This window comes from Phocoena phocoena, chromosome 7, assembly GCF_963924675.1.
Source record: "Phocoena phocoena chromosome 7, mPhoPho1.1, whole genome shotgun sequence".
Classification (NCBI taxonomy): domain Eukaryota; kingdom Metazoa; phylum Chordata; class Mammalia; order Artiodactyla; family Phocoenidae; genus Phocoena; species Phocoena phocoena.
Window position 1 is genome coordinate 89,795,384 of NC_089225.1, and position 14,692 is coordinate 89,810,075.

Below are 14,692 nucleotides of genomic sequence, written 5' to 3' on the forward strand. Positions count from 1 at the left end.
TAAAAACATATGGAATGTATTACATTCCAAACAACCAAAGGGTTCTGAAGAATAATGAATGAGATTCATAAACGTGGACTAAAATAAGCCCATTTTCACATCTTCAGATTATTAAATCTAGAACAAATCTTCTTCCCCAACTGGTTTTTCTTATGACAAATTTCTGACACAGAAGAGAACATTTGTTTCATATTTTATTGAATTTCATTTATATTAAATTAAAAATATATTTCTGACAGATTCATGTAACAAAAAGGCAGAACAGTTTTCAAATTGTTCAGCTGGGATGATCAGTGTGGAATGAGGCAAAGCAGGTCGCATTCTATAATTGCCTTGTACAGGTACAATTCTTTCCCAAGAGCCAAGAGAGGATCCTTGAGAACTAACAGAAAAGCCTAATTACAGAAATTTAAAATACTGTTTGTCCCTCATTCTCAAATGACAACAGAAAATGGGAGAAGGGAGGAGAATGGAGTGAAGGGTTGGAGGGGAAGAAAGAATAAGGGAAATTATACTAAAAATATACCTAACATTAAAAAAGTTAGTATGTGTTAAGTGCATAATCCTTCATAGATAAAATAGAAAAAAATCAAAGTAACATTACACCACACACAATTGGCATATCCTATTGTGTAAGCGAGTGCAGAGGTTGAACACATCACCATAGTGCTGAACACAGAATCACAAGTAATGTCAAAATGATAACTTCCAACCCAAAAGAAACAATCACAAGCCAATTACTTATATACAAATTAACCCTAAAGACAATTATGTTCCAAATAAAGATGGCCACAGAAGAAAATCAGAGCAACATTATCCCTATTTACAAATGCAACTAGCCATGTCTTTAACAAGCTATAAAAATACTATTCACATTTTCAAACATACAGTAGTATTTTTTGTTTGTTTATTTCAAAAAGGCAGCTAACTTTGAACACTGGGATTTAAATGAAACATCAGTGGCTAACCAGCTAGTTATTTTTGCACCCCTGTCCTTTGAAGATACTTCAGAAGAGAGAGGGCTTGCTTTCTCTTTACAAGTTAAGAACATGAGGAAATGAATACAAATGTATATAATACCTTAAGCCTTTGCCTTTTTGGTAGTGTCTCCCTTTGTCACCTGAACTGATCTTTGTCAACTAGTCAACTACTTTGATGCATGTATGAGATGAGTGTTTAAGAGAAGATTTCACATGACATTTTGTGCTCTGAATTGTCTTGCAGATCGATCTCATTTTCATTTGATCTTGTTATAATGGTGCTCAGGAAAGATGAACACCTAGTCATGTCATGTGAAAATGCAGTTTTGACCTGCAGCAATGCAAGTCCCTGGTGCTCACGACAGGAGATGTAGACACACCAGCCAGTGAGGTGTGCATTCAAAGTTAGCTGCCCTTGCACAGCTGCTCAGTTTAATAATCGACCCATTTAACAGCAGTACCAATTTATGCTACAATATTCCAAAGTACCTTACTTTAAAAGAACAGCTTACATATCTACACTTAGAAAATAACTTTCATAGTTGACTACTGGAGTAATCCCAAAGGATTCTTGGAGTGCTATGGTGTAGCCCCCTCACGCCCCCCTCCCAGCCCCTGAGAGATCCAGAAATATACAGGAAAATGACTCTCACATTAGGGAAAAGGTACACCCCCCCACTAATTGAAAAATCTGCAAATGGTACTCAAGAATCAGGTTATGTCAATACTTAGGAGGTATGATTTGCTTTCCTTCATAACAGCTACAGGCCTAGGGGAAAAAGCTACATATCAGGGATAAAAATAGCAGTAAAGGCAAAGTGGTTTGGACAAGTTAGACTATTACCTACAGGTATGGAACTTTTTTTTTATATTTGTACAAATGTAACCACTTATTGTGATATGGGTAAAACACTTAGAGCATTGAAAGAAAAATATCCTTAAAAAGCAAAAGTAGAGAAAAAATGGCAACCTATTAGACAACATGGATTTTCCTTTCAGTGAAACTGCACTCATTATATATTTGTCAGAGGGATGAATGATCCAGTAAAGAGCTACAGGTGGCTCTCAGAGCTGAATAGCCTTTACCTTTATGATAATAAGACTCTTCATTTATCGAAAAAAAAAATATATATACAGCAGCTGTAAAATATTTGCAATCAGGAGCAAAGTAAGATAAATAAAGTAAATAAGTTAATTTGCTGGCAAAAATAACTTATTATAATGTAAAGTCTTCATGAAAAGATTAAATCTAAAACCTACCACGGGTATGTGCACATATGTGAGTTTCAAGATTCATCACAGGGCTGACTCGACTTAAATTCCTACAGAGAAGGACATAGTAAGAGAATCGATCTTCATGGAAAAGCATAATTTTAACATCATAAAGTATGCTCTGTGCAGTCATTTATCTGAGAAATAATTTAAACAATGTCCAAATTGCTACTATCTTTTATGGAAAAGTCAGACATTTGAGGGCAGAGGCTAAATCAATGTTTTACAAAGCAGCATGTGGGACCTCAGAGTTCCACTATGGCTTAAGACAGGCACAGCATCAAGAGGGCCGCCTTGAACTAGGGTGGCAGAAAAGTAAGGAACATGGAGTAGTTGTGCCAATGGTAAAAGAAGTAAAGGCAGCATTTTCCTTAAGGTCCAGAAAGAAATGAATTGTTTCTGTGATTCCTAACAAGATAATCACTTACTTGCAAAGCTGACTGTCAGGGAGTATTTTCCAGGGGAAGCATGTGAAAACCTCCATGAAACTGGGGCTTGGAGTCTTTTCAGCTCATGACTAGAGAAGCATTTCTTCTGCCCAAAAGATCACCTGGCTGTGAAGAGGTGAGGCAGGGGTCTGCAAAAGTGACACATCCTACATTTTTTCACCTTTACAAAATCAGTGGGGCTTGAACCAAGTCTGAAAATTTTATTTCATAGAGACTTTGTTTAATGAAAAGAACAAAATAGCCCATGGTACTAAAGCGATGTGTCCATATAAACTGAAGGACTCCTGATCCAACACTGTGCCCATAACAGCTTAATGTTTGCAATTGTGGAAAGAACTACTTTTGCAAAGGCTCTCTGGTATTAGAAAAAAATGTATTAATTCTACCCAGAAGTATAAAAGCTGGCCCCTTTGTAATATCAGTAATATCAAGGTCTCTACTGATAGTGTTATTTTAAAATGATGCCCAGTCTACATCTGTATACTCTTATTCGTTCTTAAGCAAATGGCAATCAGCAGATATAAGTCTGCCTTTAGGTGTCTGCATGGGTACCAGGCTGTCCTTCAAAACCATATGGATAAAGAGAGGCCCAGCAGAATTCTCTGCCCATAGGATATACAGTAGATTTAGTTTTCTGGCTTTTCAATAACTAGAAGCTTATCCACCTGAATTTCTCATTTGCCTTATTAAAAATCATCTGGCTATCAACTATTGTCCAAAACAATGGAAATACGGCAGTTTGAAATGCTTGCTTTAGCATTTATTTCTCAGAATATTGTTAATTAATTCCTTGGGTTCTTTTTGGAGATGGGAGGGTATCATAGAAAAAAGAAAGGATATGTCACAAATTAAATGCATTTTGTTTGTTTACTAAATGACACCACTCATTTTTTGTCTCTGCATAAGGTAATAGAACATTTATATTTCCTTCACTTCATTCTGAAACCTCTTACTTAAAGTCATCTGTAACATATTTGCCTGTTAAACTCTACAAGGTGGTATTTGCAAAACAAATTTGAAAAATTCCTCTTTACACGTAATACATTTTACAAATGGTAAAGGAATAAGAGAATGAGAAAAAAAATAATTGTAATGTTTTAAAGCAAGTTTTCATAAGTGGAACCTGCTTTTTATATGCCCACTTTCAGCTCAACCTAACAAACAACAATTTTAAATGGCAAACATTTTTTACTATGCAAAATCCATCCTACATTTTCATATCCTGCATTTTATTTTGCTACATTATATTTTGTGGTTAGTTTTCTAGTGTGATTTATTTAATAGTATTAAAATCATTTAACATCTGTTAACCTAACTAAATCTACATCTTACAGCATTATCATGGTTCTGTCCAGATATATACATGCTTTCATAATCACCTTTTCTATTACCTTATGAACTACATATACTAGTTAAATAACCAACATTTATAGATGGATGAATAATTCAAGTTTTGAAATAAAGTTTAGATAGCTCTAGAAAAACATGTATTTACATCCTTCCCTGTCGGGCTTAACCAATTTCCTTTTTTTTTTTTTTTTTAGTTTTTGACACTTCAAAAAGCATGTTGATAACCCTTTCAACTTCATGTAGGGGCAGCATCTCACAGTCCTACTGGTTTGTCCTAGGCATTGGAAATATACATGATCTTCATGCCAAGTCTTGATTTTACAAGGTATTAACACATACATTATATACACTTAGAAGAACACTGTTTCTCCTCTCCAGCTACAAATATTGTCATTCTTCCTGATCTACTAAGAAAACAATCTCAAATTTTTAGTTTATACATTTTAATCTGATTTGAGTTTTACATTGTTTTTCATTTCATTTCAAGAATATTACCCGAGAAAAAACTTTCATCCTAACCTGTGCCACTAATATTTGGAAAATCAATTTCTACTCAGTAGTTCAAGCATCTCTTTGTGGTTCAGGATGCTTTGAGGTTCTGGGTCTACCTTGGTTTAGAAAACTTCTTTTCTCACCTGCCTAAGAACCACTGCCCTAAACAACCATTTAATTATACAGTTTTTCTTACCTGGAAATAAGATTCCCCAAGATAGGTATAAGCTACAAGATTTGGTGATTTAAAAAATACAGTCTGTGTAATTTGACTATTAATTTTCTTCAAATTTACTTAATTGATTCTGCATATTTGCACTGATATAACTAGCCTACAATAAGCTGATATTCTGATGCACTTCACAGGCTTTAATTGGCATTTCAAAATTTCACTCTACTGAGTTGAATAAGTTATTCTTTGGAACAAATGAAACCTTTTTTTTCTCCCTCTCATACACTCTGAAATATGTTTTCCTAGGGGGACAAAAATAAATCAAAAGAGAAACCCTAAAACAACTGAAATCAAGTATGTGCTACAGAAATCATTCAAAAGGAACAATAAAGTTCTTGTGAAGCATTTTGGGTCATTTTGGATTATACTTGCGTCTATCTCCAGTTATTAGTACCTTATGTGTAAGGGTTTTATGTTCCTAGGATGACAGAGACACTACCTTCACTGAATACATTTCTATTACCTTAACAGTAAAATAATTATTTTTCTTTCCTTCTTCAATATGTGATTCTGCTTTTCATATCCCCATAGAAACCATATGAATATTGTAAATCAGGAGAAAAAATCAAGTTCTAGTATCCAACAAGGATGCTGTCAGTGATGAGTTGGTACAGATTTATTTAGAAAGAGAGGTTTATATCTAAACTTTCATAAACACTGATGTGAGGATCCCTTTTCCTGGATACTCCTCTGACTGGGTGAAAGAGCTCTAAGCTATTAGGCTGTGGCCCCTGAGTCATTCTGTGTCTTCAACCCTGGGTAGTTCATGTTTGAATTTCACTGGAAGAGCTCTCACAAACCCCACGCTTGCTCTACCTCAGCCTTTAAGCTTCCCTCACTTTTCATAACTCAGGAAGAAACCAATCCCAATTTCTCCAATGTTCCTGGCCAAAGACCAACATCTATTGTTGATTTAATGGTTAAGTTAGAATCCATATAGGACAATTAGCCAGTGATACAATATCCTTCTAGAACAGTTTGTGTTTGAATGATAACACTGAAAGTATCCTATTTGCTAACTTCAGGAGCTTGTAGGGTGTTTCACTCATGTCCCACATGAGTTCACAGGAGATCTTTTAACAAAGAGTTGATTTTATATGACTATTCATAAAATAGTCCATGCAATTGTATTCCTTGAATTATATAAAAAAATTAAATGTCATACCAAATAAATCTGGATTGTAAAATTTTAAAGTTAGGGATAGTATTGCATTTATCTTGGTGTTCCCCACATAACACAGTGCTTTTAGTAGACTATAAATAAATATGAGTTGAAAAAATAAGGGAGCTGAATGGATAGATAGATCTACTTTTCAAAATAGGCAGAAACCTAGATTTCTTTTCATCCTTTTTCTCTAAACTCTCCTCTTTGCCAATAGAGATTTTTAGTCTAATTGCTTTCAATTAGGTTATACATTCAAATTTGATCCCAATACTTTAACATTGGAAAGAAATATTTTTTAAATTTCCAAATGAATTGGGCCAGATTTTCCTAAAAGAGAGAGATTTCTATCTAATTTTTCTAATTACTGACCTGAGGCCCCCTTTTCCTGAAAACTCATTCCTACCATTTGTTCCCATTGCTCATTTTAACTCAGTAGGTATTCTTTAAAGTGATACACAAGAAAGGTGGCTCTAGAACTAGGATGCTGTGCTTGAAGAAAAAGAGTTATTATATAAAGTATCAAAAGAGTAGTATGTTGGATATTAAAATAATTACATGAGAAGTTTTTTCACATTTATTTACAACTTTTGACCCAAGGACCTATCTATAAGCAGTGAATGTTTGTATTTCTTTTTATTATACCAACTTATGTGCAAAGAGTTACCTTCCACTTAATATAGAGTCTTATACTAGGAATTCCATGGAATTCAAGCCAATCCTTACTTGCATTCCTTCAAGTGGAGTATACAAACTGGACAAATTTCCTTGTTTAGGAAATGTGATATCACATGTTGATCATGTGCTGACCCTCTCACCATAATCCCAAAGTGTTCCAAAGTCCTAATTTGCTTGGTTTGGCATTTCCACAGTCTTTTTTTATCTTAGCTCTTTTTTTTTTAAAAAAAAAGTACTTAAATGAATTATTTTGCTGGTTGCTTCCATATTGCTTCATTCAAAATCCAAAATGGAGTTCAGAAAGAGAACAAATAAAATTATAGCTTAAGTGCAAACTACATTTCTGAGTATCTGCCAAGTAGACATACCCAATCCAGTGTGTTTCTTCCAGTTCAATGGATTCCCCATTGGATCACCCCTGAAAGTGTCAGTAGTTTTCATGAACCACACAGAACTGTCTCTTAGTTTCCCTTCTACTCTTAACATTACCAACTGCCTATCAAGTACTGTCATTCATAGAAGGGAAGAAAATGTTGAAGAATGTAAAGGATTGGGGCGGGGATACATATTCAATAGTGTAAAACACAAAAGTAAGATTTGATGTTACATTTGACTAATATCTTGGCTTCCCCTTCTAATTCTAAAGACTGCATATTTAAAACAGTGGCCATTTCACCATATTAAAATATTTCTTTTTAAAATTCTTTCAATTTATAGCAACACCTAAGAAGGTTTGATGGAAAAATGTTTGCAATTATAAATTAAAGCTGAAAAGAGGGGAGAAAGTAATATGAAGAGACAGATCAAAGCAAAACAAAATTAAGAAAAAACAAAAGAGCTCTCCAAACATAATTACTAGTTATAACTTTGATGAAGATTCAAAACTTATGAAAGCTGAGTTGGTCATTCTTGCTTGTCAAGATTGAAACTGTCTGAGAAAGAGATTGGATTTTCAATCTTAGTTACTATCATACATTATAAAAAAGGTTATCATTTTGTTCTTCTGGAAACATCATTAGGATTTCCAGGGATGCTGAAAATGTACACATCGGCTCCTGCAGCTTGGGTCTTTCAAGCATGTGCATTGAAATACAGGAAGGAAGGAAGGAAGGAAGGAAGGAAGGAAGGAAGGCAGGCAAAGAAAACAATGTAAAAAAAAAGTTGGGAACTAGTTTGACAGCAGGCAGTATTGTCTCATATTTGCTGGTCCTTCTCTAGCTGTTCCAGTCTCCTGACCAACCCATGCAGAGAAATGAAGAAACAGTGTGATTCCTCCTGTCTTTCTCTTTCAGTCCTTCCTTCTAATGTTCAAGTTAGATAAGCACATAACTATCATTGCATCTTGATATCTTCCACTGGGAAGTGTCAGAACTACTGGCCTTGAGAGTAGAGGGAAGACCACAAGAGAAAGAGAGGCAGCGGGGAAACTGGAGCGGGCGTCTCTCTCCACCTGAAAACCACTGCTGAGCTTACACCACAGTATTCCGGTGTCTGTAGGGTGGAGGAGGCAGCACAGTGCCTGGCTTCAGTGAGAACTCAGAGAGGTATTCAGGATTCTCTGCCACAATAGGCCGGATCCTTCCATTTTGTTTATAAAAATATTTTGTGCTGTACTCCTGCAGGTAGTCTGGGTGCTGAAGGGTGCTCCGAGGTGGCAGGCTGTGGTTCCAGTAGTCAGGGTTGTCGAATGCTTTCTTGGCCTTTTCTGGCACAGACAGTACGTTGTTCTTCAGGTATTCAGCGTTCCCCAAGGTGTTGGCAAAGGTGTTGAGGTACAGTGGCTCATTCACATACTCATCCTCTGCCTTGGGTGGACCATGGGAAGCACTGTGATATTCAGGATTATCCAAAGCTTGAAGGTCTCCATTTTTCCTCCGAGAAACAAAAGGGTTCTCCTCCACAGGGTTCAGGTATTCTGATGTAATACAAAAGTATCAGTTAACATCTACTTTCTGGAAAATGTTAATCAGACCATGGTTATACAGAATGGTTAGCTTCTTTTTCCAGGACAATAAAGCCACATATTTCAGGAATTTTCACAATAATTTTTTGTTGATTACTACTATCATATGAAAGAGGAGTAAGTGGGCAAAAAACGTTAGTGACAAAACAAGGCACCAACAAGGCCAGGGTCAGAGTCCCTGTCCCCTAGATTGTTTTTCTTTCTTTCTGCTTGCATTTGTCTCTCCTACTTATGGGGCCAGTTGTTTAAATGCTTCTATTTTCTAAAAGTTGGTAATTTATGTTGGAAGATAAGACAAACTATCAAGGTTAAATAGATTTTAAATATGGAGAAATGAGAATTTTAAAGAATATTGGAAGATCAAAATGTCTACAGATTAACTCCATGTCAAGATAAATGGATGAAGTGAAATAAAAGTAGTTTTTAGTCTACATAATTTGCTTAGAATGTCTGCATAGGTAACAAGGATTTGATTACAGATGTTCCCTCAGAAAGATTTACACACAGGAAAGAAAACATCTAAGGAAAAGACTCAACTAATCAAATAATATAGACATCTAACATGCCTCTATATTGACTTGCTTGACAAAATATATGCTTAACAATAAATATAATTGTAACATTTATTTCCAATAGCTAATCATAATCATAAAATAGCAAATTATTAGTTTGAATCATATGAAATTGCTATTTTGTAGGTTGAAGCTAGTCATATAGCAGCTATTTTGCATGATTCAGTCTAATAAATAGGTATTGGGCTAGAATAGATACTGGGCTAGAATTTTCAAAAATACTGCTAATTAATGCTGCTCTCCTCATGTTTAATTCTATTCCTATGTTTATAGTATAGCATATATATAGACATATATACACATATATAGTAGACCCTCTTTTTAAATATATGCACAAAAATGACACTTTAGCTATTCCTACTTTGGTGTTGGGGTAGGGAGAGGGCATAACTGTTTGTTGAGATGCTACCATCCTGAAACAAACTTTCTATCCCCTATAATAAACCCGACATGTAGAGAGAAAAATCTCATCAACCCAGGGTTATTTTTTCCTGGATATAGGCCTACTGGATATAGTTAACTATTTAGTGTCATGTGCAAGTTAAAAGACAGTAATGAATATCCCACCATCATACACACAGATTACAGTTCAATAATTTACAAGTCACTATTATTTCATCCCTTTTTACAATCCTGTGAAAAAAGGAAGTGCAAGGTGTATTCTTCCAGCATTATAGACAGAAAATTGAGATTAAATGATGTATGAAGGATATAATTTGTTTTGAACTAGAATTCAAATTCCCTAACTCCTGTTGAATAATCTTGTTCTACTGCACTGTTTTCACTATTGCCCCTACAGGAGGAGGCTGAACTTTACACTTCATCATAAGTTTTAATTTGAATGGTTCTCAAAGCTACTGTCATTTTAAGAAAAATATATGAAAAATACCTATAAGGGAGTCAGAATTGGATTTTTCTTATCAGAGTCCTGAAACTTCTTAATGGAAAGTATAGGAATGTCTATACTAAAAGTCTCTACTGAGAACTGGGCTAGAGTTCTACATAAATGTGGGTCTCTTAGTTTAGTACTCAGAAATAAAATCTGGGGATGGTCTACAGTGAGTCTACACAGACTGACTTGCCTTTCTCTTAGAAGGTTCAAGTTACCTTTTCTCAAAGCAATCTGCTTATCTATTGTCCTGATGCAAATTTGTATAGCCATGTAGTTCTGTAGATAGGAATAATTTTATGGTTGAGTTGAGAATCTTCCCAGAGAGGATTTCACTTTTAGGCATCTGTCAAATCTTCTCAAAACCTACATTTGTGTCACTATTGGGCTACTGTCAACATCCAATTCTTCGTTACAGTAATACTTTCATACATATAGAGGTGGATATATTTTAATAGGTTATTGACAATATGTATTTAGGCATCCCTTAATTGCATACTATAAAAGTGAATATAACTGCATATTAAGTGAGACAATGGGCCTTTATTCAGAGTCTTAAAATACAGTTTACTGTGACACTTAGAAGATTCTAAGAAACAGTCACCGGTTTTTAATAACAATCATCCATCTTCTTTTTCTGATGCTGTTAACATAAAAGGAAAGAGGCTTTCTCAAACTGAAATGTTATCTGATTTGGGTATTTAACATTTCTACTACTAACTTTGTAAAGTTACTTCTGTTCTTTGTAAAGGCACAAGCTATGAATATTTTCAAGATGTGATGGTATACATATAAGTATATGCAGGGTCAGAACTTTAATTTTTGAAATGTATCATACAAAAAGTCATAATTTCTTATAATAAACTAGGTCATTAAATGACACCATTTTAATGCATCAATCAAGTCTTTTATTGGTGCCATTGAAAGCTTTGGACATTTTTACCAACAACATCAGTCTTTATGATCTCCACAATAAGTCCAATGGAGTAAGGGTTCTGAAATCTTGTGATATGCTACCTCATTCAAATATTCCAATAAAGATATGTTTAGCTCAGTGCTTCTCAAGCTTGATTATGCATAAAAATCACCTGGGGATCTTGTTAAAATGCAGATTCCTATTCAAGTGGGGCCTGAGATTCTGGTTTCTAAAAAAGCCCCTAGATGATGTGGACGCTTTTGATTCAGAAAGCTTACTAGGAATAGCAGCAGCCTAAGCCTTTTGTGGATCACACATTTTACATAGGCAGATAGTTTGGCAATTTCCCTTCCATACTTTGCTTATTTTGATAGAGACAAATGTCGAGTGGCAATCATTTCTGAACATTCTGCTTGTACCTTGTTTGGGTTTGTCTCGCATAGGGGTCATGTAACCTTCTTCATCCAGCTCTCCTCGTGGGCTCCGTTCTGGGGCGAACACTGTGGGGTCAGCGCTGTACCTCTGCGTGCTGCTGTCCTCTTGGACGTGGGGTGCCACGGACTTGCGTAAGGTGCCGTTACAGCAGGAGTCATCAAAAATCTCGGCGGTAGCCCCCTGAGCAACTGGGGCTTCTGGGATCGTGCTGGTGGTGGCCCTATAGGGCATGGGCACTCCTTGTTCTGCAGCAAAACCCCCATCTCGGTACACAAACTGGTTCTGTCAATAGTAGAAACACATTTGGACCAAAGGTATTGTTAGGAATAGCTGTCAAAAATATGGATGTTAATAACCAAAAGAATATGGAAGTTTGTCTTTCAGAGTAAAGTCAGAGTTTCTTAATTGAGTTTTCCCCCCTAATAGTCAATGAGTTTGAATTAGACTAGAAACACCTAAAATTCCAATTTTTCTTATAAAATAAATCAATTGTGGGAAAACATTTTGGAAATATATATTTTAATTTTACTAACCACCTAACACATGATCTAATAAAAAGTATTTCATGTTCCTATCCCACAACTGCCTATTTTTAATGTAAAAATCCAAAGTGAATCTTCAAGACAAATGGCAATGTCATTAACTATAGGCAGTTGCCATTAAGGACAGAAGTACAGTGATGCAGCTTGAATGGTGATGTTTCCTTATTGCCTTCTAGTCTGTGGTTACTGTGACTCTGAGTCTCTAGTATCTAACTAGAGAATCACCACTGAGATTCTGACTTTTTAGCCCAAGACCTATAATCGTGGAAGTAAAGATAACCTCTTTACCCAGAAGCATGATGTATGAGCCCAGGTAAATTCTTCAGATAAAAATCAAAAGCTACTGTTGATGCATGATATCTCAACTCTGGATTATCTACTGAGATAAAACATATCTACATAGGCAGGTACACAATCTACAGTAAATTCTTAACTCACTGTTGGCAAAGGCAAAATGAGGAAATTATGGAGAGGCAAGAGAGGAAACATGATAAGCAAAGACCAAAAATCCTAAAAGATGAAGGTTGATTGTGAAATACTTACTCCTGACATGGGGGTGTAGGCAGGAGGAGGGCTGTGTCCAATTTCACTCTAATAGGAAAGAAAAATGGAATGATGGATGTAATAAGAGGTAACATGAATGAAAAAAAACCAAAAAAGAACAGAAAAAAAAAAAAAAGAAAAGCCACATGAGTTGTATGAACCAAAGGGGAAAACATGCACAACAGTGACGTTTGCTAAACAGTAAAATTTTATGCACTCTGACGACAAGCAAGTTTATTTATATTTTCTGAGGATGTTGAATATTTTAATTCAATCCCTGTAAAGGAGAATTATATAGAAAAAGTAAAATTTTAAATGGATTAAAAATAAAGTTGACAATAAATGTTCTTCTGATTAACCCTGGAAGAAAGGGAAAAACAGTAAATTAACTTGAGCTGTAAATGCGGAACCCTTTCCTTTGTTACACGTTAAATAACTGGAATGGCCACATACCAGAGCATTAACTTTCCTCTCATAGGAAGAAACTTATCTAAAAGGAGATAGAGGTGGACTTCAACTTGCCTGGAATAATTTTTGCTATCAAGTTACATTTATTTTTCACCATTTCAGCAAAGGGTCCACTTCTTAGCCTCTTTTATAAAAAGGTACATAATATTTTCTCATCAGTCTTTTTTTTTTTTAAGTGAACAAAAAGCAGAAAATCTTGGAAAATCGTTTCTTTACTGGAAACATGCTTTGCATACATTAATTTTATGTATTTAGAATCAGTTGAAATTAGATTGCAATTAATAAAAAAAGACAGTCTTATGGCTTAAAACTCTAGCCTATGGGCTAAATAAAAGTCAATATAAAAATATGATAAAATATTAAGGACAACGTTCCTTATGGTACGTACAGGGGATGTATGAACACAACCTCTGTTTCCTAGCTAAAAATTATATATATATATAATATCAATCATTTATTAAACACATTTCTTGAGAAACCATGGTCTATGTATGCGCCAGGCACTTTTCTTAGCACTGGAAATAATGAATAATGCAAATAAAAACAGTTGATTTTATGAACTTTGCATTCTCTACTTTCTGGATTTAACTGAACAGAGATGACTAAAATAAACCTGAAAGACAACATCTTGAAACATCTGTGAAACAGGGCTAAATCTTATTCCAGATCAACATTTTTATAATTTAGAGATTCATAGACTAATCTAAGAACATGGTCCCATGGAGATTAACCGTTTAATACAAATTAATAACAACTAGATAATATAGTTTTCCTTAATTCACTTAGCCTGCTGGACGAATCAAGGGACAAGCTCTGAACCCCTACACTGAATTTACATTTAAACTCTGTCCATAACTGAGTCACTTACATGATGGCATAGAAAATATTTATCTCTTTTCTTCTCTAATAACATAACTAACAACACACTGAAGACTATGACATGGAAAGTTAGATATATTTAATATGCACTGCATAGGAGGTGCTTTTGTACAATAGACAGATTGTTGTATGGTATGTTAGAAGCTCCAAGCTCCAGTCCCAATTACAAGTGATATGGTCAATCGTGAAATATCTCGGACCCTCATTTTCATCCTTGGCCTCTCTTATTCTTAATGAAGATAAAGTACAATATTATATATAGATGAACTTTTTAAGCTCTGCACTATTATACAAATGTAGAGAATATATGAAATTTAAATGTTCACACCTGCTAAGTCAAATGTTTAAAGTCAAGCAATCAAATTGCCAAGGCTTCTCATCAAAGAAGCATTTTAAAATGCCTACTTGTCTTCCATAGCACCTTAAATATAGGTACATTTTGCTACCTTTTAGACTGTCATAAAATAAAATTCATTTGTTCATAAAATTTGAGAAATAAATTTTCCATACAGTCCAGTGATATGTAAAACAGAGGGCTGGTACAAAAATATGACACCTGCCTGCTGGAACTTTATCATATTACAACCTTGGCCTTACCCTATCATTAAACCTGGATTATTTGGCAAGCATTTAGCAAATATTTATTAAATTGCTACAGTGAAAGCACAGGAATTACGGTAGATGCTGGAGATACCATGATACACTAGGAGAGGCATGTCCAGTGGCCTTTTGTAATTTACATTGTACTATCAAACATTACCTGAGATTATTAAAAGAAAAGGTAAGAGAAAGGTGAGGCTGGAGTGAATTTATTTCAATTTCATGATTAGATATTAAAAGGCAAGGCATTCCAAAATATTCATAATCACC

The 14,692-nt window shown here is 34.9% G+C and overlaps 1 protein-coding gene across 1 annotated transcript in view; it reads right to left on the reverse strand.

Annotated features, from left to right (window-relative positions):
* Window positions 1-8,084: 8,084 nt before the first annotated feature.
* Window positions 8,085-14,692, reverse strand: part of ERBB4 (erb-b2 receptor tyrosine kinase 4) — a 694,050-nt gene continuing 687,442 nt past the window's right edge. Inside the window, exons 25-27 of the mRNA XM_065880236.1 lie at window positions 12,476-12,523; window positions 11,375-11,672; window positions 8,085-8,530 (exon numbers count right to left, since the gene is read on the reverse strand). Coding sequence (XP_065736308.1) covers window positions 8,085-8,530; window positions 11,375-11,672; window positions 12,476-12,523 — 792 coding nt within the window. The remainder of the gene's footprint in view (window positions 8,531-11,374; window positions 11,673-12,475; window positions 12,524-14,692) is intronic.